Genomic DNA, 24527 nt, shown 5'->3' with positions numbered 1-24527 from the left:
AGGGCTTGCGATGCCCTGGGTATGCAGCGGTTTCCTCTAACCCAGCTCTCCTGCATGGCCGCCCCCAGCAATCAGTTTTCTTCAAAGTTTGCAGAAATCGCGTCTTTCTTTTTTTTTTTTCCTTCTTCATGCGCCATGTCATACGTAAAAGACTCTGGGATGTAGGTCCCAGAGTGGTCAGTGTCTGAGGTTTGGGGTTTTTAACCCGCTGGTTAGATACACTGTGCTAAGGCCTGCCTAGCTCATGCTGTGCGCTCCTCAGTACTGCGCCCATATGAGGATGTGACATAGCTGGGCTCACATTACCACTTACGCTACAAAATGTTTAGTGGAACTTGCGGCATTGAAATGTGGTCGTTCCTCACCCAAAACCACCCTAATATTCTGGAACCTGATCTTAAAATATGCCTGAACTTGGGTTCAATGGACTGTGAGACATTTGCTGTGTTGGGTTTTAAATGTGGTTACCCAGACAACCCAGAAAAAAAAACACAAAACCATGCCAAAAAAGACTCAGTATAACCTTTTATTTACTGTAGCTCTGCCAATTCTTGAGAGAGGGTCGTATCATTAAAAACTCTGACAGCAAGGTGAAAAACAGTTATATTGCATTAAATATTGTAATCTATTGTTATTCTGACATTTTATTATATTTAAATGCCTTTCTTCTCATCTGGTGAGCCACTGCTTACATTTAATATCTCTCTTCATTAGAAAGGTCCTGAATTTGGCTTCTTTTTAGAGTGATAAATATAATCTGAGTTATGCCTTTGGAAACGACGAGCTTTGATATGAGGGCAGCGAGCTTTGATATGAGGGCAAGCTGCCCTGCACTGGGAGCCCAGCTGTGTTTTATGAATATCATTTTAAAAATCTATCAAAATGTGAGCAGACTCAGCAGTGACATATGGCACAATGCCAAACACAGAACAGACAAACACGTGTTTAGAGAACCAGGCTGTGGGGGGGTGGGGTGCTCAGCAGGAACGCACGACTGCTAAACGGTTTATCATGTCTTGACAAAAAAAGTGTCTTGGACATTTCTCCTGACATACGTAAATGTGCACAGAACAGTCCAAGGACTCTACGCCTTCAGGCAGAAGGTTTAAAAATAGAGTCGCTCCTCAGAAAGACTTAAGGAAATGTATGATTAAATCTTAACGGGACCTGTGTGGTCTGATCTTTGTTTTCTTTTTCCAGATTTCGTGGATCAGGATCTCTGTGGTCCCCACAAAGAGCTGGACGAAGACACGTGTCAGTGCGTGTGCCGGAGGGACCTGCAGACATCGCGGTGTGGCCCACTGCGCCACCTGGACAGGGGGACCTGTCAGTGTGCATGTAGAGCGCAGCTGTCCCCCTGCGGTCCCCACCACACCTTCAACAAGGACACGTGCCAGTGCACATGCACCAGGACTTGTCCCAGCAGTCATCCGCTCAACCACACTAAGTGCACGTGTGAGTGCACGGAGTCGACCAGAACGTGCTTTCTCAAAGGCAAGAGGTTCCAGCCAGCCACGTGCAGGTAACGTGGCCCGTAAACAGAGCAAGCGGCGAGAAAATAATGGGAATGAAATGGGGTTGTAAAAAAAAGCTGTTGACCTGGTGCAGGGCTCCTCTTGGGTCCCGTGCAGGGTTCCTCTTGGGTCCCGTGCAGGGTTCCTCTTGGGTCCGTGCAGGGTTCCTCTGGGTTCCATGCAGGGTTCCTCCAGATTCTGTGCAGAGTTCCTCTGGGTTCCATGCAGGGTTTCTCAGCCCTACACACAGTGCTTTCTTCTGCTCCAGTGCACCTGTTCCAAGTCAAGAACTGCTGTGTGATTTGCTGGTTAAAACACGGATAACGGAAACCTAATGCCCTTTGACAGCCTGAGAGCTATGTAACCGTCAGCTACCTCATATGCGGCGCAACGCTGCATATACCACATCCAGAACTGAAGCCAGAAGGTTCTATCAGCAAACAGCTGCAATAAATGTATATGAGTAATGAGGTTTTACGATGGGAACATGTGCAGCGAGAGTCCCAATTCCTCCCCAACTCCGTGATGTATGGAGGATAGCTGAAGACACCGGCATGAATTACGCAACTGCTTTCATCAATTTCAACTGCAACTCACACATGCTTACACCATGTATATGTAGTCATGCTTTTAATGTGTGTGCGTGTGGATGTGCCAGTCATTTGAACCTCATTAAAACATTCTATAGTCTGTCTACGCCTCCCTAACAGTTACCAGTTGACTAAGGTTATGGAGCATCACGACTCTGATGCAGTGACAGTCCTGTACTTGATTGTATGTTGTAAAACTAGATCAACAACATCATTAAGTGTCAGGTTGATATGAACCCAGGTTCAAGCTCGTTAGGACCAGAGGGCTGCATGCTTGGCTCACGCGCAAAGCGGTAATCAAGCCAGCGCATTCCTCCGAGAGCCTACCGGCGGAACGTCGCCTGGTTACGGCTGCGTCTCACCTTTCTGGATTGCTGTCAGGGCTGCAGCAGCTATGGACCAGGAAGTGGGTCCTCCCGCACGGCTCCAGGTCCCGTGACAGCAGGTCCATCATTACAGCTCTTTTCACTGTGCCGTAGCGCTCATATAGCAGGTCCTGATTCCTGCGGCAACACGCGCTTTCCCAAGGTCTGCTCTCCCACTCCCAGCTTGTAGCTTCCGCAGTAGGAACAATGAGTGTAACACTGGGATGGAACATAGACCAGTTGCCTTTTTCTTTCTTTTTTTTTAATCTATCCACATCCCAACAGCAATAAAAAGTGGTCAGAAAATTAAGGTTCAAAACCAACTCACTCCCATGATGCACAATAAAAAATGTTTTGCCGGTGATACTAATCTACATAGGCTTTTTTAGCAAAATACAAGACTTATAGTACTCAAGTAACATCCGCTAATTATACACACACATACTCTCTCTCCCTATCAGTAATAAAACACACCATCTCTCTGTCTCCATCTCTCTCTCTCTCTTTCTCTCTCTCTCTCTCTCTCTCTCTCTCTCTCTCTCTCTCTCTCTCCCCCCCCTCAGCTGCTACCGGCTGCCATGTCTCATGGACCCGAAGAAAAAGCGGCGATGCGAGGACGGTTTTCACTACAGCGAGGAAGTTTGTCACTGCATTCCCAACTTCTGGAGGAGAACCAACTAGCGCACAGGGCGTGGAGCTCACGACGCTAACGGCCCACAGAGACGCTAATGTTACGGAGTGGCACACAGGGGATCGGCGACTATACCGACAGGAGTGGAACAGCCAACCGTTATTTTGGGGACTCACTAAAGAAAACGTGAAGATGTTGGATTGTAGGCCTAACCTCCAACATCAGGTGCAGGACGCGAGTTTGGGCTACTTTGAACTTGATTGCCAGGAGAGATTTTTTTAAAGGCTGGAGCCATTTAATTTTCTACATCTTCAACAGATTTGTTTACTCATTATTGTCAGATATTGATTATATAATTTATTGCCACTAAATGTTTTGAAACTATGTTCATAGCAATTTGGAATCTTTGCAAAGGAACACTGTGATCAATATTTTTGTATCATGCAAAGTCCCGTAAAATAAACTATAAAGTTGTACTATATATTGCTAACATATTTATAAGATGTTCTATCATACTGAAATAGTACAGAAAAGGGAAAAGGTTATCAAATGTATTGTTATGAAATAGCACTAGAACTTCATTATATTGAATGTGCATCAACAAATATTTTCTACATGTAACATTTTATTGACAGTACTGTTCAGCCCACAGGTACATGAGTTACGTACAAAGGCACAGCTAGCCGATCATCTATGACTCTAAAGGCACTGCTAGCCAATCATCTATGAATATAAAGGCACAGCTAGCCGATCAGCTATGTCTCCAAAGGCACAGCTAGCCGATCATCTATGTTTCCAAAGGCACAGCTAGCCGATCGTCTATGTCTCTATAGGCACAGCTAGTCTATCGTATATGTCTTCAAAGGCACAGCTAGAGGATTGTCTATGACTCTAAAGGCACAGCTAGCCGATCATGTGTGTCTTCAATGGCATAGCTAGTCGATCATCTATGTCTCTTATGGCACAGCTAGCTGATTGTCTTTGTCTCCAAAGGCACAGCTAGGCTATCATCTATGACTAAAGGCACAGCTAGCCGATCGTCTATGACACTAAAGGCACAGCTAGCCAATCATGTGTGTCTCTAAAGGCACAGCTAGCCGACCATCTATGAATCTAAAGGCACAGCTAGCCGACCGTCTATGACTCTAAAGGCACAGCCAGCCGATCATCTATGTCTCTAAAGGCACAGCTAGGTGATTGTCTATGACTATGGGGGTGTATAAGATATATGTGTTAAAACATGAGTGTGTGTGTGTGTGTGTGTGTGTGTGTGTGTGTGTGTGTGTGTGTGTGTGTGTGTGTGTGTGTGTGTGTAAGAACAGGAAATATGTGTTTGCCCTCTTTTTAATTGTCATTGGGTCCTTACAACACTGTAAATACAATAAATCACTTTTGCTTCTATCTCAAACCATGCAACTGGTGTGTGTGTGTGTGTGTGTGTGTGTGTGTGTGTAGGCGGGGGGTGTTCTGTGTGATTATAAGTAATGTTCCCTGCAATCCCACATTTAATTCATTGTAAAACACCTGGTGAGTCAGAAATGTGCACTGGGGTTAAATCCAGAAATCCAGCACCTCTTCTGTCTTTCAGCATATTCACACACTCCAGGTGTGCCCCTGACCTGCCCTAAGCCCTTCCCCAGTCAGCACACACACACACACACACACACACACACACACACACACACACACTCACACGCACGCACACACACACGCACACACACACACACACACACACACACACACACACACACACACCCCATTCTTGCAGTTCCTTGTCTGCAGAACAAATGTAGGTACATACCACTATTCAAATGTGGGGGCACACCACCCTCATTTGGTCTTGCATCTGGAGAGTATTATTATACTATATCATACATCTCTCTCTCCCTCTTTCTCTTTTCTCTCTTTTTACTGATCTCGGTCTCCCTTTCTCCAACTCTCTCTCTCTCTCTCTCAGTCTTCTTGTCTCTGTATCCCCTCTTTACCTCTTTCAGTGTCACTCTTCCATTATCCTACGCGTATAAGTGTAGCATGTTGGGTAATGGTGTGTCCACTGTGTTAAGCAAACAGGAGAGACTGTGTTACCTCTGCAGAGCGCTCTAGTACTGACTTGCCCCTGGTCTAGTTTGGAGTCATAATCGAGCCTACTGTAGCCTGATGTAAAATAGAGGAACCCATCACCTCCACCACCCAGCAGCACGAACTAGCACCACCACCATCCATCACCACTGGGGCAGTTGTAGCTCAATGGTTAAGGTACTCAGCTTGTATTCGGAAGGTTGCCATTTCAGTTCCACCACTGCTAGGATGCCACTGTTGGGCCCCTGAGCAAGACCCTTAACCCTCAATTGCACAAGTCAGAACTGTAAGTTGATTTGGGTAAAAGTGTCAGTGAACCGCATGAATGTAAAATTACATTTATATCACCACCACCTCCACCACACAGTATCACTTCCACCATCACCACAAGCAGAAGCAGCTCTGCCATTCTGAGGGGACCAGATCCCCCCTAGTTTCGCTCTGCTGTCCTGCTGCGCTCGGGATTCCTGAAGCAGACGGCAGCGTTTACATTTCATCCTCCTGAGGTCATTAAGAACCTCGGCTTCACGTTTGCTGTTTGTGTGTTGCACTAAACGAAAAAATGAAAACAGTGGCGAGGACATTCAAGATAATAATAAATAAATGAGTTTCTTGGTTTCCTGAGAGAACACACTCACGTAACAGAAAGCATGTTTACATAGAACAGATGTAAACTGCAACAGCAACAGCTAAAGTACAGCGAAAGAAATCTTTTCCATGAAAATGCAAGCTCCAGTTACTCAGGAGCAAGAATGGGGAAAGCTTGTGTTATCAGTGGTGTCTCTGGAAGTATCATGTCTGTGGGCCAGATGGATAGACGACAGTGAGTGCTTAAATAGTCGATGTATATATGTCTGGCTCTCAGAATCTTTTTTTAAAGGAGAAGGAGGTCAATTTGGTCTCACTAGACATGAGAATACAATTGACAGAGCAGAGAAAGAAAAGCCAGAACTAGACACACAATGCAAAAGAGTGGAGGTTCAATAACGTGATGTCAAGAGTGGATATAGTATGTAAATATAAATACATTTTGTAAACATTTGAATTTACAATGTTGTGGATATATATATCCCCAGATCTAGTGAATATGGGCTTTTATTATATGGACTTTTATTTTATCCTCTGTGAGGTGAAACAGTGGGACAGAGAATGGCAGGGTTGGGAGAGAGAGTATCTGGGGTGTGAGGGGTCAGCCATGTCTGTAAGGGCAGAGTTAGTGTTAGTAATAGGGTTAGGCTTAGGGGTTAGTGTTAGGGTTAGGGTTAATGTTAACGTTAGTGTTAGGTTCGTGTTAAGGTTAGTATTAGTGTTAATGTTAGGATTAGTGTTAGGGTTAGGTTAGGGTTAGTGTTAGGGATAGTGTTAGTGTTAGGGTTTGTATTTGGGTTAGGGTTAGGGTTAGAGTTACTGTTAGGGTTAGGTTAGGGTTAGGGATAGTGTTAGGGTTAATGTTAGGGTTAGGGTTAGGTTAGTGTTAGGGTTAGTGTTAGGGTTAGGGTTAGTATTAGGGTTAGTATTAGTGTTAGGGTTAGTGTTAGGGTTAGGGATAGGGATAGGGTTAGGTTAGTGTTAGGGTTATAGTTAGGGATAATGTTAGGGTTATTGTTAGGGTTATGGTTAATGTTAGGGTTAGGGATAGTGTTAGGGTTAATGTTAGGGTTAGTGTTAGGGTTAATGTTAGGGTTAGGGTTAGTGTTAATGTTAGGGTTAGTCTTAGGTTAGTGTTAGGGTTAGGGTTAGTATTAGTGTTAATGTTAGGGTTAGTGTTAGGATTAGGGTTAATGTTAGGGTTAGGGATAGTGTTAGGGTTAGTATTTGGGTTAGGGTTAGGGTTAGTGTTAGGTTAGGGTTAGGGTTAGTATTAGTGTTAATGTTAGGGTTAGGGATAGTGTTAGGGTTAGTATTTGGGTTAGGGTTAGGTTAGTGTTAGGGTTAGTGTTAGGCTTAGGGATAGTATTAGGGTTAGTGTTAGGGTTAGGTTAGTGTTAAGGTTAGGGTTAGGGTTAAGGTTAGGGATAGTGTTAGGGTTAGCATTTGGGTTAGGGTTAGTGTTATGGTTAGGGTTAGGTTAGTGTTAGGGTTAGGGTTAGTATTAGTGTTAATGTTAGGGTTAGTGTTAGTGTTAGGGATAGTGTTGGGTTAGTATTTGGGTTAGGGTTAGGGTTAGGTTAGGGTTATGGTTAGTGTTAGTGTTAGGGTTAGTATTAGTGTTAATGTTAGGGTTAGTGTTAGGGTTAGGGATAGTGTTAGGGTTAGTATTTGGGTTAGGGTTAGTGTTAGGGTTAGGTATAGTGTTAGGGTTAATGTTAGGGTTAGGTTAGTGTTAGGGTTAGGGATAGTGTTAGGGTTAGTATTTGGGTTAGTGTTAGGGTTAGGTATAGTGTTAGGGTTAATGTTAGGGTTAGGTTAGTGTTAGGGTTAGGGATAGTGTTAGGGTTAGTATTTGGGTTAGTGTTAGGGTTAGGGATAGTGTTAGGGTTAGTATTTGGGTTAGGTTCGGTTAGTGTTAGGGTTAGTGTTATGGTTAGGGTTAGGTTAGTGTTAGGGTTAGTATTAGTGTTAATGTTAGGGTTAGTGTTAGGGTTAGGGATAGTGTTAGGATTAGTATTTGGGTTATGTTCGGTTAGGTTAGGTTAGGGTTAGTGTTAGTGTTAGGTTCATGTTAGGGTTAGGGTTAGTATTAGTGTTAATGTTAGGGTTAGTGTTAGTGTTAGGGCTAGTGTCGGGTTAGTATTTGGGTTAGGGTTAGGTTAGGGTTATGGTTAGTGTTAGTGTTAGGTTAGTGTTAGGGTTAGGGATAGTGTTAGGGTTAATGTTAGGGTTAGGTTAGTGTTAGGGTTAGTGTTAGGGTTAGGGATAGTGTTAGGGTTAGTATTTGGGTTTGGGTTAGGTTAGTGTTAGAGTTAGGGTTAGGTTAGTGTTAGGGTTAGGGATAGTGTTAGGGTTAATGTTAGGGTTAGGTTAGTGTTAGGGTTTGGGTTAGGTTAGGGTTAGTGTTAGGGTTTGGGTTAGGGTTAGGTTAGTGTTAGGGTTAGGGATAATGTTAGGGTTAATGTTAGGGTTAGGGTTAGTGTTAGGTTTAGATTAGTGTTTGGGTTAGGGTTAGGGTTAGTGTTAGGGTTAGGTTAGTGTTGGGGTTAGGGTTAGTGTTAGTGTTAGGGTTAGGTTAATGTTAGGGTTAGTATTAGTGGTAATGTTAGGGTTAGTGTTAGTGTTAGGGATAGTGTTGGGTTAGTATTTGGGTTAGGGTTATGGTTAGTGTTAGGGTTAGGGTTAGTATTAGTGTTAATGTTAGGGATAGTGTTAGGGTTAGTATTTGGGTTAGGGTTAGGGATAGTGTTAGGGTTAATGTTAGGGTTAGGGTTAGGTTAGTGTTAGGGTTAGGGTTAGGGTTAGGGTTAGTATTTGGGTTTGGGTTAGGTTAGTGTTAGAGTTAGGGTTAGGTTAGTGTTAGGGTTAGTGTTAGGGTTAGGGATAGTGTTAGGGTTAATGTTAGGGTTAGGGTTAAGTTAGGGTTTGGGTTAGGGTTAGGTTAGTGTTAGGGTTATGGATAGTGTTAGGGTTAATGTTAGGGTTAGTGTTAGGGTTAGTGTTAGGGTTAGGTTAGTGTTGGGGTTAGGGTTAGTGTTAGGGTTAGGTTAGTGTTTGGGTTAGTGTTGGGGTTAGTGTTAGGGTTAGGTTAGTGTTGGGGTTAGTGTTAGTGTTAGGGTTAGTGTTAGGGTTAGGTTAGTGTTGGGGTTATGGTTAGGGTTAGGGTTAGGTTAGTGTTGGGGTTAGGGTTAGTGTTGGGGTTAGGGTTAGGTTAGGGTTAGGGTTAGGTTAGTGTTGGGGTTAGGGTTAGGGTTAGGGTAGTGTTGGGGTTAGGGTTAGGGTTAGTGTTAGGGTTAGGTTAGGGTTAATGTTAGGGTTAGTGTTAGGGTTAGGTTAGTGTTAGGGTTTGGGTTAGGTTAGGGTTAGGGTTAGGGTTAGGGATAATGTTAGGGTTAATGTTAGGGTTAGTGTTAGGGTTAATGTTAGGGTTAGGGTTAGTGTTAGGTTTAGATTAGTGTTTGGGTTAGGGTTAGTGTTAGGGATAGTGTTGGGTTAGTATTTGGGTTAGGGTTAGGGTTATGGTTAGTGTTAGTGTTAGGGTTAGGGTTAGTATTAGTGTTAATGTTAGGGATAGTGTTAGGGTTAGTATTTGGGTTAGGGTTGGTGTTAGGGTTAGGGATAGTGTTAGGGTTAATGTTAGGGTTAGGGTTAGATTAGGGTTAGTGTTAGGGTTAGTGTTAGGGTTAGGTTAGTGTTGGGGTTAGGGTTAGTGTTAGGGTTAGGTTAGTGTTGGGGTTAGGGTTAGGGTTAGTGTTGGGGTTAGGGTTAGGGTTAGTGTTAGGGTTAGGGTTAGTAGGGTTAGGGTTAGGGTTAGGGTTAGGTTAGGGTTAGGGTAGTGTTGGGGTTAGGGTTAGTGTTAGGGTTAGGGTTAGGTTAGGGTTAGGGTTAGGGTTAGGGTAGTGTTGGGGTTAGGGTTAGGTTAGGGTTAGGGTTAGGTTAGGGTTAGGGTTACGTTAGGGTTAGGTTAGTGTTGGGGTTAGGGTTAAGGTTAGGGTAGTGTTGGGGTTAGGGTTAGTGTTAGTGTTAGGGTTAGGTTAGGGTTAGTGTTAGGGTTAGGTTAGTGTTAGGGTTAGGGTTAGGGTTAGTGTTGGGGTTAGGGTTAGGGTTAGGGTTAGGTTAGGGTTAGGGTTAGTGTTAGGGTTAGGTTAGTGTTGGGGTTAGGGTTAGTGTTAGGTTAGTGTTGGGGTTAGGTTAGTGTTGGGGTTAGGGTTAGTGTTAGGTTAGTGTTGGGGTTAGGTTAGTGTTGGGGTTAGGGTTAGTGTTGGGGTTAGGTTAGGGTTGGGGTTAGGTTAGTGTTAGGGTTAGGGTTAGGGTTGGGGTTAGGTTAGTGTTAGGGTTAGGGTTAGTGTTGGGGTTAGGTTAGTGTTAGGGTTAGGGTAGTGTTGGGGTTAGGTTAGTGTTGGGGTTAGGTTAGTGTTGGGGTTAGGGTTAGTGTTAGGTTAGTGTTGGGGTTAGGGTTAGTGTTGGGGTTAGGGTTAGTGTTGGGGTTAGGGTTAGTGTTGGGGTTAGGTTAGTGTTGGGGTTAGGGTTAGTGTTGGGGTTAGGGTTAGTGTTGGGGTTAGGTTAGTGTTGGGGTTAGGTTAGTGTTGGGGTTAGGGTTAGTGTTGGGGTTAGGGTTAGTGTTGGGGTTAGGTTAGTGTTAGGGTTAGGGTTAGTGTTGGGGTTAGGGTTAGTGTTGGGGTTAGGTTAGTGTTAGGGTTAGGTTAGTGTTGGGGTTAGGTTAGTGTTGGGGTTAGGGTTAGTGTTGGGGTTAGGGTTAGTGTTGGGGTTAGGTTAGTGTTAGGGTTAGGGTTAGGTGTGATGACAGACTCCACTGCTGATGTGTAAAACAGAACAGCAGCTTCTGTGTGAGCAGAATTCCTTCATGTGTCACAGAAAGTGAAAGTGCTGAAGGCTGTTTTTGATCTCTGTGTCAGTCCCATTTAAGGTCTGGCTGGATAGCGTTACCGAGGAAACCTTGTGTCTCTTTGTGCTCTATGCGCTGGTGACCTTTGAACCTTTTATTTCCAGGGAAGAGAGCGGTTTATTATTTCCCTTAAAATCAGCGACCATCTCATCGCCACTTTTTTTTTTGTGTGTGTGTGTGTGTGCTCAGCTCCAAGTTGCTGGTTTCACATCATGTTACCAGATTTACTGCTTTCCTGTATGCTGACTCACTGTTTGACGTGAGGCCAATCAGGGTGGTACTGACATGTGGTGTGGTGTGTGTGTGTGTGTGTGTGTCTTTCTTCTCCATTGACCCAGACATGGTGAGAGAAACTCTCCACCCCTAGGCAGTGAAGGGCTCTCTGACTGATGACTGCTAGTAGACTGAGATGTAGTTGGGTCTCTGTCCCCAGCCTCCGCTCTGGCTTACAGACAGCTCTATCATCACGTGTCCCTGCACAGCCAGGCTGGAGCACTCACTGCCAGTAGCGGCTCAGATACCAGTACAACCACTACTACAGAATGGAAGCTGGGCTGAGGTGTGGTGGTGTTTATTTCAAGTTGATGTGTGGCCTGGTGGTGTTTATCTCAAGTTGATCTGAGACGTGCTGGTATTTATCTGAAGTTGAACTGAGGCATGGCAGTATTTATCTGAAGTCGAACCGAGGTGTGGCGGTATTTATCTGAAGTCAAACTGAAGTGTGGTGGTATTTATCTGAAGTTGAACTGAGGTGTGGTGGCATTTATCTGAAGCTGAACTGAGGTGCGGTGGTATTTATCTGAAGCTGGACTGAGGTGTGGTGGTATTTATCTGAAGTCAAACTGAGGTGTGTTGATATTTATCTGAAGTCGAACTGAGGTGTGGTGGTATTTATCTGAAGCTGGACTGAGGTGCGGTGGTATTTATCTGAAGCTGGACTGAGGTGTGGTGGTATTTATCAGAAGTCGAACTGAAGTGTGGTGATATTTATCTGAAGTCGAACTGAGGTGTGGTGGTATTTATTTGTAATGGTTCTATAGATTAAGTAGTGTTGTTTGAGCTGGTGTTAAAACTTCTGTTATAATTTTAGGTTTGGATACAAGTGCTTTTTTTTTTGCTTCAATACCTTTTATCAGTCTAGTCTCAGATATACAGATGTGCTCTGACATCACAGCTGTCAAAAGAACTGATGTGTGTTGTATTATTGAGACACAGCATCTGTGACAGGAAGGGAGAGGAAAAACAGCGTGTGCGTGTTATCCTGAAGCTATCGAGGTGCTAAAACTCACACCTCATCTCTCTCTCCCATAAAGAGACAGCCCTGAGTCTGGATATAAACACACATCGCATGATTTATTTGATATGCACTTTTTGGTGCCCCTGTACCCCCTGGAGCTGGAGACTGACAGCAGCATGCTGGTCTGTCCCTGACCACGGGGGGTAGGGGTGGGGTTGGTCAACCGGACCTACACTCCAGCCCCTTTGACCCAGCTTGTGTTCTTCCAGTTCTGTCTTCTCTTCTTATCCAGGATCCAGCCAGACTCCCCTTCTCCACCACGCCGTCCCTGGGTCCCGAGCACCGCACTGAGCGATGCTCATCTGGACCTGGGAGTGTCCCTGCTGGACGGGTTTAGAAGGAAGGGTTGACTCCCCACACATCTCCTTCCTTCAGCGGGGCCATCAATCAAGTAACCCGACTCGACCTTTCAGCGTCCCACACGCATCTCGGAAGACGCGCCCAGCGCGCGCCGGCTGAGAGCCAAGGGGATGCTGTTTACTGCGTTTTTCCTCCCTAAGCGCGAGCGCTGCTGTGGGCCATGGAGCCCAGTGCACCAGCTCGGGCTGGCTGGAGCAGAGTGACTCCCACAGAGGAGGCGCTGCAGCCCGAGGGAGGTGTCGGGGGAGGTGTTGGCCCTCACAGACAGGCCTGTTTGTTTAGAGTGTGGGAAAAGGAAGTCATTAGGCGGTAATGAACAATTAATCGAAAGGGTAAGAAAGGGAGGATGTGGACATTGGCGAGGTGAGAGAGTGCGTTTTTCCTGCGACAGTGACACGCCTCGATACTCCCACCTGTAAAGAAAATAACGAAATATTGTGGCTAATGAGCGTCTAACGCAGTTTCCTTCTTAGCTGGCATTTAAGTGTCTAAATGAAGCCTAGGAGAGCAAACGGATGTTTCATTCGAAACAGGACGCGCCACGGTCAAAGCTTGGGAGAGGTTTTCAGCTTGTTTTTATGTGGTTGCCAAACCTCTTTGAATCATAGATACAGTTGTACACTCTTCATGACAGCAACGAACAACAAAATAGAAATCAGCATTGAAAGTGTTTTTGAATACACTATGTATTTTGGGTTTATTGCTTTTGTTGAAGTGCACGAGATGTTCTCACTCAGTTGTAGTTTGATTCCAGGCCAAAACAGCTGGGCCTTGGGCAGAACAGCTGGGCCTGGGGCAGAACAGCTGGGGCTGGGGCAGAACAGCTGGGCCTGGGGCAGAACAGCTGGGCCTGGGGTAGAACAGCTGGGGCTGGGGCAGAACAGTTGGGCCTAGGGCAAATCAGAACCACAGTGCAGCCCAAAAATATGTGGCACAAGACAGAAGATAGAACAGGTCCTTGTTGATGTTACAGTTCAGTTCAAACCAATGGTTTAGGGTTAGGGTTACAGTTAGGGTTACGGTTAGGGTTACAGTTAGGATTAGGGTTAGTGTTAGGGTTACGGTTACGGTTAGGGTTAGGGTTAGTGTTAGGGTTAGGGTTAGGATTACAGTTAGGGTTACAGTTAGGGTTACAGTTAGGGTTAGGGTTAGGGTTACAGTTAGGGTTACAGTTAGTGTTACAGTTAGGGTTAGGGTTAGTGTTAGTGTTAGGGTTAGGGTTAGTGTTAGGGTTAGGGTTAGGATTACAGTTAGGGTTACAGTTAGGGTTAGGGTTAGGGTTAGTGTTAGGGTTAGGGTTAGGATTACAGTTAGGGTTACAGTTAGGGTTAGGGTTAGTGTTAGGGTTAGGGTTACAGTTAGGGTTAGGGTTAGTGTTAGGGTTAGGGTTAGGGTTAGGGTTAGGGTTACAGTTAGGGTTACAGTTAGGGTTACGGTTAGTGTTAGGGTTAGGGTTACAGTTAGTGTTAGGGTTAGTGTTAGGGTTAGTGTTAGGGTTAGGGTTAGGGTTAGGGTTATGGTTAGGGTTAGGGTTAGGGTTAGAACCCTTCTCTCTCCTGCAGTCTGGGAAGAGGTACTGAAACATTCAGGACCTCACAGACAGTCCAGTGCAACAGTCTCTTACCCCTGTGTCTTCAGACTCTTCAACTCCCAGACACTGAAATGATGCTGCCTGTATCAGGCACACACACACACACACACACACACACACACACACACACACACACACACACACACACACACACACACACTCACACACACACACACTCACACACACACACTCACACACACACACACACACACACACACACACACACACTCACACACACACACACTCACACACACACACACACACACACACACACACACTCACACACACACACACTCACACACACACACTCACACACACACACACACACACACACACACACACACACACTCACACACACACACTCACACACACACACACACACACACACACACACACTCACACACACACACACTCACACACACACACTCACGCACACACACACACACACACACACACACACATACTTGACTGACTCCATCTTACTCCCACACGTTTCCTTTATCTGCTATGTTCTTTATCTCCTAAATGAAGTCTGTTGTAAGAATACTATATTTAACACAATACTAAATGACATGTGCTTGCCCTTTTCACATTCTTACTGTAATAATGTCTGCTGCTAGAACACAACATTTAACAAATATCGTATTCTTACATTGTACCGGCTGTTACCTCATATAAACCACATAGCATAAGCGCATCTATTAGAAATGATATGCCATAGTGTGTGACGTCCATTGCACATCCCCTGGCTTTACTGCGTGCCGTGGGACGGTCAGCGCTGCGCTATGTGTTATTCTGACTAGTGGTCCTGTATTTTGTACCTGTTGCTTGCACTCCTGTTCTTGCGTGAGGCAAACCGAGAGCCTTTCTCAGCCGGAGAGAAGGGAAACGCCTCATTAATCTCATTTCACACCGCGGTGACACTTGCCTCCCTTCTGTCACGTCTTGCTATTCTAAAGACAGGATGGTTTCTTTCTTTCTTTTTTGGCCTTGATGGGAAGTTTCAGGTCAGTTCTCTTCAGTTTAAGCAGCTCCGTTTTTCCATTGTGGACAGACCAAATGTTGTTGGAATGTTGTCTGGGATTTATTAAAGCAAACCCATACCTGGATCTACTTTATATTACCCACTAGCACTGCAGCTTCTAACAACAACATCAACTATTTTAAATGAATTATAATAGCTAATAATAATAATGAAATGAATAATTAATAATAACAGTAACAGTTTTTACAGAAAGTGCTGAAGGCCAGCCTCACATGATTACTGATATTACTTGGCATTCATACGATTCATAAAGTTTCTTGCATTTTGCCAAATCTTTTTTGTTGTTGTTGCTTTTCTCGAGAATCTTACTGAATGATTACCACCAGGATTGCTACATGCTTACATTCCTTTATAATAGGAGTGGATTTGGCAAAGATGAGCCCAGAATACCTGGATCAAGCTTTTCAAAGTTATTTGTCTAAAACACTTCCTTTATTTTAAAAGGAAGAGCCAGAGAACTCCAAATTCCACTGCCCTTGCAGAGCAAGAAAATACAAAGGATATAAAAAGTATATTAAGTAGGTTTGTTTATGAATGTAAGTTTGTTGCTGGCTTCTCTCTGTCGACACCTCGCCAGGTGTGTCTGATTGGCCATTCTAATGAGGTGACCAATCAGGGTTAGGAGCAGGTTATGTCTGTTTGTTGGCTGAAAGTCACACCATTCAGCTAACATTTGTGATACATCCTTTCACTCTGACATTTCACACAGACATTTACTTTTCACATTCACTATTTCCTCTTCAGGGGTGAGCGTGTGCCTGGACAGCATTGTTTGCCTGGAGTTTATCATGCATGACACAAAAATAAACACATGCACAAAGCCTTCCCTGCCTCAGTCAGAAGGATACTACTGCGCAGTAAATATACTGGCGGTTAGGCACACAGAGAAGTAATCCCGTCTGCACTGCAAGTATCCTGCCCTATAAAGATCCACTGTGACTAATCACTGGAGTTTACTTTCTGTTCAAAAGCTCACTGACATTGGTAATGCATATGTCCGTTATAATAACATTATAGAGTTTGTGTATCCATATGTCAAATGGTTTATGGAAAATCCTGCAATTACAATATATAGCACTGAGTTATTGACAAACATGTAACATAAAGCTTCCTCGAACTGTCAATTTTGTGTGTACATCGAATCAGTGAATTGTTTGACTGTGTATTAAGAGAACTTGTCTAATGATGTTTATTGTACACAGTCAATCTTTCACCCAGTGCCCAGTTTATTCTATAATATATTTACATTTAGATTTGTTTGCATGAGAAATTTGGTTTCAACAAGTTAGTTTAAAATCTCAGACCAGCCCTGTCGATCTGTTATGTTTTATTTTAAAAATGACAGTGTTGCCCTGTGATACGTGCCCTGGTGCCACAGGGCTCTGAGGACATCTGAAGTGAGTGTGCTACAGACCCTGCTCCAGGTGTCGAGCATGTGCTCTCTGCACACTCGTCTTGTGCACCTTAAAATGCATCAGCTGAGTGTGGCTCACCTAAAGGACTACTTCAAAGGCTTGTAGACACATACGACGGCTTAATTCCCCAGCAACACCACTTTGTATCTCCTAGCTTTGGACTGGGGCACTGTTCAAAGGTCAAATGCTCATTTCGAAGCGACCTCGTATGCTGCCTCCAAAAACAACTCAGTAAGGGGTTAAATGTCATTTCTTCACTCAAGATGTAGTTCATGAAAGCCTGAACCATCTTTCTCCTGCCAGAAGTGTCCCCTCCCCTAATACACACAAAAACCCAATTCCGGTCATACAGAAATAATTTTTTGGGGAAACACCAGGTTTGTTTACTCTTACTTAAAGGGTAATTGGCTTATTTAAGTCCCCTAAAAGAATTTCCCTATCCTGTAGAAACCCCTGCCTGGTGCCTCCACCTCTCCACCCAGACCTCCACCTTTTCTGTAAAACTGCTATCATTTGCTTCAACTGGATGTACCCTTATCTCACACACAAACGTGTGGTTCCTTTGCTCAGAGAGTCTTGCCTGTAAACAGTCAGCGAGTCTTTGTTCAAATGTGGCATACATAACCAATTCATGCTGCCATTTCATAAGTAAAGATTTACAGTACTTCCCTTGCCTACGTGGTGACAGGGTGCACCATCTATGTCTGCTTTTAAAGACGTGGACAACACCGGCCTAAAGCTGCAGGTGTGAGGGCCGTGCAGTGAAGGTTTAATGGTTGTGCAGTGAAGGTGTGAGGGCCGTGCAGTGAAGGATTAATGGTTGTGCAGTGAAGGTGTTACTGGTTGTGCAGTGAAGGCGTGAAGGCCGTGCTGTGAAGGTTTAATGGTTGTGCAGTGAAGGTGTGAGGGGCATGCAGTGAAGGTTTAATGGTTGTGCAGTGAAGGTGTGAGGGTCGTGCAGTGAAGGTTTAATGGTTGTGCAGTGAAGGTGTGAGGGTCGTGCAGTGAAGGATTAATGGTTGTGCAGTGAAGGTGTTACTGGTTGTGCAGTGAAGGCGTGAAGGCCGTGCTGTGAAGGTTTAATGGTTGTGCAGTGAAGGTGTTACTGGTTGTGCAGTGAAGGCGTGAAGGCCGTGCTGTGAAGGTTTAATGGTTGTGCAGTGAAGGTGTGAGGGGCGTGCAGTGAAGGTTTAATGGTTGTGCAGTGAAGGTGTGAGGGTCGTGCAGTGAAGGTTTAATGGTTTTTCAGTGAAGGTGTGAGGGCTGTGCAGTGAAGGTTTAATGGTTGTGCAGTGAAGGTGTGAGGGTCGTGCAGTGAAGGTTTAATGGTTAAGCAGTGAAGGTGTGAGGGCCCTGCAGTGAAGGTTTAATGGTTGTGCAGTGAAAGTGTGAGGGCCATGCAGTGAAGGTTTAATGGTTGTGCAGTGAAGGTGTGAGGGCCGTGCAGTGCATCAGATCACTGCCTCTCCTGTTGCATGTGCAGTCAGTTGGTTCCCATATTCCGTCTGACACAAACACAACACAGGCAGAAAGAGCTCATCTGTTCCTCTCAGCTTACAGACCCTCCACCTACTCACTCTTCCAACAGCCATGGAAAACATCCTGACAGGTGAGTGAGACAAATCCTTTCTCTCTGGCCTTTCTTGATAAGCAGACAGCAGGAGCCAATTAGTGAGATCCACACAATAGCTGTGGAACTCTGACCCCCGTGGCTCCGCCCACAACGCCCTCACCTTCGTCGTGTTGTGGTTTCAAAGGGGAAGAGGCGCTAGTCCGAGGAGAAGGACGCGGGCCGTGGGCCAATCCTTCAGGCTGACAGGGGACCGGGTTTGAAGGGAGCGTGCTGCTGTGCATTTATCATTGGATTACCTATATGTACATGGTCACATTTGTGTTTTATTTTTAATTCCTTACTCAAGGAATTTTAAGGAGGACTATCTTTATCAAACCACCAGAGAGTCCAGGGTTCTCAATTTCATTTTGTAAGTTACTCTGCTTTGAAAAGAAATCTAATAATGACAGGGATATATTTGACCTTTCAGAAATAAACACACATTGACATTCTCAGTCATTATATTCAATCTATTTTCAGTTAAATCACAATTTATTAATATAGAATTGCAAGCCTGCATGGAGCTGACTCCAGGTTTGCGGATCTCAGTTCCTTTCCATAATTTCATCCGTTTTTCAATTCATCATCAACATATTGGCTCTGTTTCAATTAACGTCAGTGTTTTTACAAGGAGCCCAATTCCACTAAGAAAAAAAACATACCTTACCAGTGTTTTTTTTGTTTTTTTTTTGTGAAAAGTATTTGTTGTGAACTTGTCTCCTGGATACACAGGGACAAAAACAAACTACTTAGCTGAGCCACTCTTTTAAAGATGGCCAATATCCTTCCAAGAGTCAAGGAAATGGCGTCAGCTGCCCCTCCCACATTTCCTGATCAACAGATTATCTTTCATAGCAATGCAACCTGTTCACACCATATATTACATCACTCGGCCCATTATATACCACCATGCCCTCTTCCGGCTATAGAAATCATGAAAGACTTATGACCTGGGGCCGGTAGCAGACTCGTGTTGGAGGTGAGGGCATGGGGGAGTGGGAGGGGCTTGTAGGAGATGGGAGGGGCCTGTAGCATGAGTAGGGGTTTTTAGGTCCAGCACACACCAATATCAGGCTGGTTCCTTCTAGCCTGAGCTCCGGAGTGGTTCTGGAGTGGTTTAGAGAGCTGACAAGTCCTTAGATATGAGGTTAGTCATTTATCAATTTCATTTATCCAAAGCCATTGTTAACAAAGAAAAAAATAACAGTAAAATTTTCAGCTTGCCTATTGTATTGACTAAGTTGCATATAAATAAAAATCAATGAGAAAATATACAAATTGAAGGAGGACGATGTTGAAGAGCAGATACGTTAACACACATGTCGGGATTCTGTCCAGCGGCGCTGCCTCTACGCCTCGGCTTTCCACATGTCCTGTGTCATGGCATAGTTCTCTGGGTGAGCTCTCGGTCGAAGTCAACGCCTCACCATGACGTGTGTGTGTGTGTGCGTGTGTGTGGCATCTCTAAGGGAAACAGTTTTGAGGCCTGACCAAAGATAATCAAAAGAAAACACAAGCAGAAGAAAGGAAATGGCCCTCCCTTTAAAAGTCCCGGAGGGACGGCACCGCTGACCCAGGCAGTGAATCATTGCCACTTCACGACCCAGCGAATCGGCCAGGCCGGGCAGTTAGGACAGATGAGGGCTTATCTGCAGAGGGACAGCTCCACAGGGTGTACTGGACCACAGAAGGCAAAACGAAGAAAAAAAAACAAACATAAAAACTGACGTGATGATGATATGCTTTCTAATGAAAACTCCAGGTCTGATTTAGTGGGATAAGCTATACAGGCTGGGCTCTGCTTTCTAGGACAGTAATAAAGTGCTATTAACGTCCTGGGGCAGCAATAAAGTCTGTTATCTTGGGAGACTTTTCAAATGCAAGAACTACAGCACAGTCAAACATCAATAGATGAAAATTAAAATCCCCTTTTTGTGATCGTTTGCCAAATTTTGTTTGTTATTACATGTACAGTGTTTTGAATCATAGTGATGGTAGAACATGTTCAGTGCTCCCTTCATTACAGCTCCTCCACACACACACACACACACACACACACACACACACACACCCACGCACACACACACACATACACACACGCAAGCACATGCGCACACACAAAAGCCCAAGCACCTACAGACATGCAGACAGACACAAACAGAGCCGGGTGTGCTTCAGACCCATTTGGAGAGGACTGGGAAGGAGAACTCGGCCGAATTATTCAAATTATTCAAATTCAAACTGGGCACAAAACCAAGGAGCAATTTAATCTAATGGCCAATGAGGAAATGAATCTAACGGCAGACAAAGGGCAGGGCTGAGCAGGCAGCCAATGAAGAAGCAGCCACGGGGCAGACTACAACAGGAACAGTGGGACGGACGAAGAGAGAAGTGAATCTGAAGAGAATCGACTGAAGCAGAAGTTCCCGCCGGGAGCGGAGGATCCTGACTGGGACGTTTGTGACGGATGTCAAATTTTAGAGTTACAGTTTTCACCACAAAACAAAAATAATCACCAAAGCTGCAGCTGCATGCTGCAGAGATAGCAGAACGCCAACCCTTCGTGATACCAGGCACCAGTTCCTCTTGCTTTTCATGGAATGAGAGAATAATTTTTTTTAAATCTTCTACAAGCCAGTGAGAGGAAGTGGGTGAATGAGAAGGCACTTCCTCTGGCCGAGCTGGAAGGACTTCGCTGGTACGTCACGGCCTCTGGGGCAGCAGAGTCGCACTCAGTACCTGCACCTCGCAGAACGCAGTCCTGGCTCCCGCAAAGTCCCTGACAGCTTTAGAAAAAAGTTCATGTTATGAATATAGTTCTTTTAACAGCACCCCTGACATAGCAGCTGCATTGATTCAAAGAAGACTTACATGAATCTTCTAGGAAATTCTGAGTAATCAACTGGTAACACCTCACGTGGATAATAACGGTAAATGTCTGCGTGTTGCGGTGTATTTTTGGCAGAAAGCCCAAAAAAGTCCTGTTAGCATACGGTCTAGTGACAGCTGTGAAGAGTGCATAGGGAGAATGTCTCAGTGACAGAAGAGCTCCTAACCAACCATACACATTCCATCTCATTTCAAGCAGCAAACATTAAACATGCGTGTGTGTGTGTGTGCGTGTGTGTGTGTGTGTGTGTGTGCGCGCGCGCGTGTATTTTCAGGTCTCTCTAACATTAATATCAAGATTGCAGCATGGTTGAATTGGTTTAGTTACCAAATTTCATCATAATGATTTACATCCAGCCCAAGGACACATTCCTTTTTAAATAGATCATTTCCACACGCAGTCATGCCTCAGCCCAGATCTTTCTGTGTTTTATTGTGGAAATCACGCTACAGAATAGATTTGCCGTCATGTAGATATTATTGACTTTATTAAATTACATTGCTTTGTGCCTCATTACCTCTGCCAACAAGAAAGCGATTCTGAGTAATTCATAAACACCTCCCCCAACACACACACACACACACTCCACAGAGACATGTCTTACATGTAAAACAAAGAAAACAAACTTAAGTCTGGAAGCATTGTGACTGGGACCACCTAGCTTGCTAATGTTTAAAAATGTCACCAGCACGTTCACATCCCACATCCCTGAATGTTGGGGCGGGGCCGCGGCGTTTCCAGAGAACCTTTCCAGTACAGTGAGAGTCAGAATGCTATATTATATGTGTCACATAACGGAACAAGACCATGGTGAAGCACATGCTCAGGACTACTTGTGTAATGCCGTCAGGTGTAAATGACCCGTCATGGAGATTCTCATCCGGAAATGCAAACAGATCCTGGACTGTAGCGCACAGTGCCTCCACCTGCTGGTAACATACATACACAATTTCATTTCAGGAGTTTAGATTCTGATACACATTTAGCTCCAGTGTGATCAGATGTCCTGAATTCTAGACATACACAAAGTTGCAAAAAAGACATATATCATGTCTTCATATTAGCCCCAAATATGTTATCTTAGCAGGCAACATGTTTAAGGAGAAATGAGGTGTCTCTGATGTGGGGCATGCACGCTTCATACCTCTCCAGACAGCTCTAGATATTGAGATGCAGTCCTGTTGTTGTTATTGTCAAACGCTATTTGCAGTAATATATTCCATATTTGAACCGTAGACATGCCAAATCATCATTAAGCATGAAGACTGGTTGTGCCTACACACTGTGGCTTTCCCCAGCTCTTCACCAGACTCCTGCTTTGTTGTATCCGCTGGCAGAGCTCTCCTGTTGCATCACCAGGTCAGACCTTCCAGAGTCAGCAGAAGTGTCAGGATTCCCCACGGCACGCGTGCACTTGCAGGGAGCCGGGAGCATGAAATCGCAGCGCATCTGGAGAGTGTCACAAATTTGCGGTTTAATCTCGGGGTCGGTGCAGCGATTCCTGGTTGGCAGGAGGGAATTGCAGTGTGTCTCCAAGACACAGGACAAGAAGGGACAGTGTTGAAGGGACCAACATCCCCCGGCCGCACAGAGCCCGCGTATCTCGTCTTTCTGCACACAAGGACTAGAGACACTGCAGCCATGTGTCGGTTTTGAGCACCATGTGGGAAGGATCCTTGTTCAGACCCTGCTAGTGATTTATAAGTCGCCATGGGGGACGAAGCCCCATTAGTTGTCTGCGGACCCGGCTCCCTCCCCCTCCGGGCCCAGCCCAGCTGACTGCCTCGCACCGGGGTTCTGGACCCCCTGTATTCCACAGATGTTTGTCAAACAGCTTGTGTAAACTTGTTTTTTTTCCTTTGAGTTATTTTCCAAGATTGAATCAGTCTTCTGGATGCAAATATTTGCCCTGCTGTAATTGTAGTTTTCCCTTCAACTGCTGTTGCAAAGTCAACAGCCTGTTAGCATTCTTTTTTTAAATTTTGCTATTTGAAGTGTGATAGAGTAACTGTACTAAATCCGATTTAAAGAAGACTGAGTCCCATGGAAGCTCAGGCATTATGATATCCTCATGAACAGACTGTCCCACTGTCTGAATCTGTCAAATTCTTAGACACTTTTCCTCATCTCTGTGGGAGGTTGATGCATGTGAGGCTGTGAATTCAATTGAAATACCCATTTCCTCTGAGTAATATATGGCAGCCCCCCGAGACAGCTATGGAGGCCCTGAATTCAAGCAGACTTTCTGTAAATAGGGCGTTCCTGAGTGTGTGTTCAACACACATACACACACTTCAGTGCTGGGTTTTGCTGAAGAGGAGAAACTTCAACGGTCTGAATTAGGAAAAAACCCTAAATGTTCTAGACAGTGTAATGGCAATAATTATCTGATCTCCTGAAAACAGACCATAATTAGGAGTAGAACAACTTTGGATACATGTAACGATTCCAATATGCCACTGCTTTGAAGAAATTTGGTATAACAACTTACTATTGTATCAAAAGTTATCTATCAAAAGTGATAAAAATCATTACTAAGAATATTAGCTACAATTCAGAACTTTTTGCAGAGAATTCTTAATTCACCCTTTAGTTGACTAAAGAGGTATTACCAAGGCACTCATCCTGTCCTGTGTGCCTCCTGAAGCTACTTCAATTCCGTGGAAGTGTAGTAGCGCCCTCTGCTGGCACACACACAGAGGCGTTTTCAGAAAGTAACTGTTTTTTGTTTGCAGTTATATTTTTCCAGAAATGAGCTACTTTATTTATCTGCTCCTGAGTTTAGTGTGTGATGTGTTTGATGTGTGGTGTTAGAGACTATTGCTGGATGTCAGTGGAAACAACTTTTAAGAGAATCAGGACAAACAGAATATGGGAATATAGTGTCAGCAGAGTAGAACAGTCAGTCAGGTGTGACTACACCTCCTTATATTTCTACACTCAGTGACATTTAATTAACAATGATGGTAACCTTGTTTGTGTTTTAAATAAGCCCAGACCAGTGTTTCATTATTAGTCAGTTTTGAATACACTGATTGTAGTACAAATTTGATATTTTTTGAGTTAATTGGTGAAGGTGTGCTCTCTAACAATGCCAACATTTTTGCGACTTCTGTCTGTCCACTTCAGTAGTGTAATTCTTTAACAATGCTGAGTGAAGCGAAGCTAAAGGGTTTAGGGTGGCTGGTAGGCATAATGAAGAGGCATCATTAAGTGGTGCTACTAAGAAAAAGGAGGTTTCAGTTCATTTCTCATGTGAGAGATCTTGTGCTGTCTTAAAACGCTAGGAGTTTACACGTGTGTGATATTTTGCAGTTTTAAAAAAATTGCAGGTTTGAGTAAAAGAGTGTGACTGCAAAAGTTTCTGATGCTCATTTTCTTTGGAGCTTCACTGAGTTGGATGTGCTGAAAATCATAACTGGCATGTTCTAATTTCCTTGATGACACTGAAGGTCATGAAGATGGCATCAGAGAATAACCACCAGTCTGTACACTCCTCTCCGACTCCAGGCTGGGAACACGAAGGCTTTGTTGTTGATTTAGGAATGCAGGATTGGTCCGTGAAGGGATTTGAGCATAGGTAGACATTACAATTGGGGATTCTGCTTGATTGTGCAAACAGTGAACTTTCTAAATCCCAA

The 24527-nt window shown here is 44.4% G+C and overlaps 1 protein-coding gene across 3 annotated transcripts in view; it reads left to right on the top strand.

Moving 5' to 3' along the window:
• Positions 1-4501, top strand: part of vegfc (vascular endothelial growth factor c) — a 36502-nt gene extending 32001 nt beyond the window's left edge. For all 3 annotated transcript variants that reach the window (XM_027017551.3, XM_081724697.1, XM_081724696.1), the window contains 2 exons: positions 1201-1522; positions 3033-4501. In XM_027017551.3, coding sequence (XP_026873352.2) covers positions 1201-1522; positions 3033-3150 — 440 coding nt within the window. In that variant the 3' untranslated portion in view covers positions 3151-4501. The remainder of the gene's footprint in view (positions 1-1200; positions 1523-3032) is intronic.
• The last annotated feature ends 20026 nt before the right edge of the window (positions 4502-24527 follow it).

The sequence above is a fragment of the Electrophorus electricus genome, chromosome 12, assembly GCF_041902795.1.
Source record: "Electrophorus electricus isolate QZ-2024a chromosome 12, ASM4190279v1, whole genome shotgun sequence".
Classification (NCBI taxonomy): domain Eukaryota; kingdom Metazoa; phylum Chordata; class Actinopteri; order Gymnotiformes; family Gymnotidae; genus Electrophorus; species Electrophorus electricus.
Note: the sequence above shows the minus strand (reverse complement) of the source record. Positions and strands in the feature narration are given on the sequence as shown.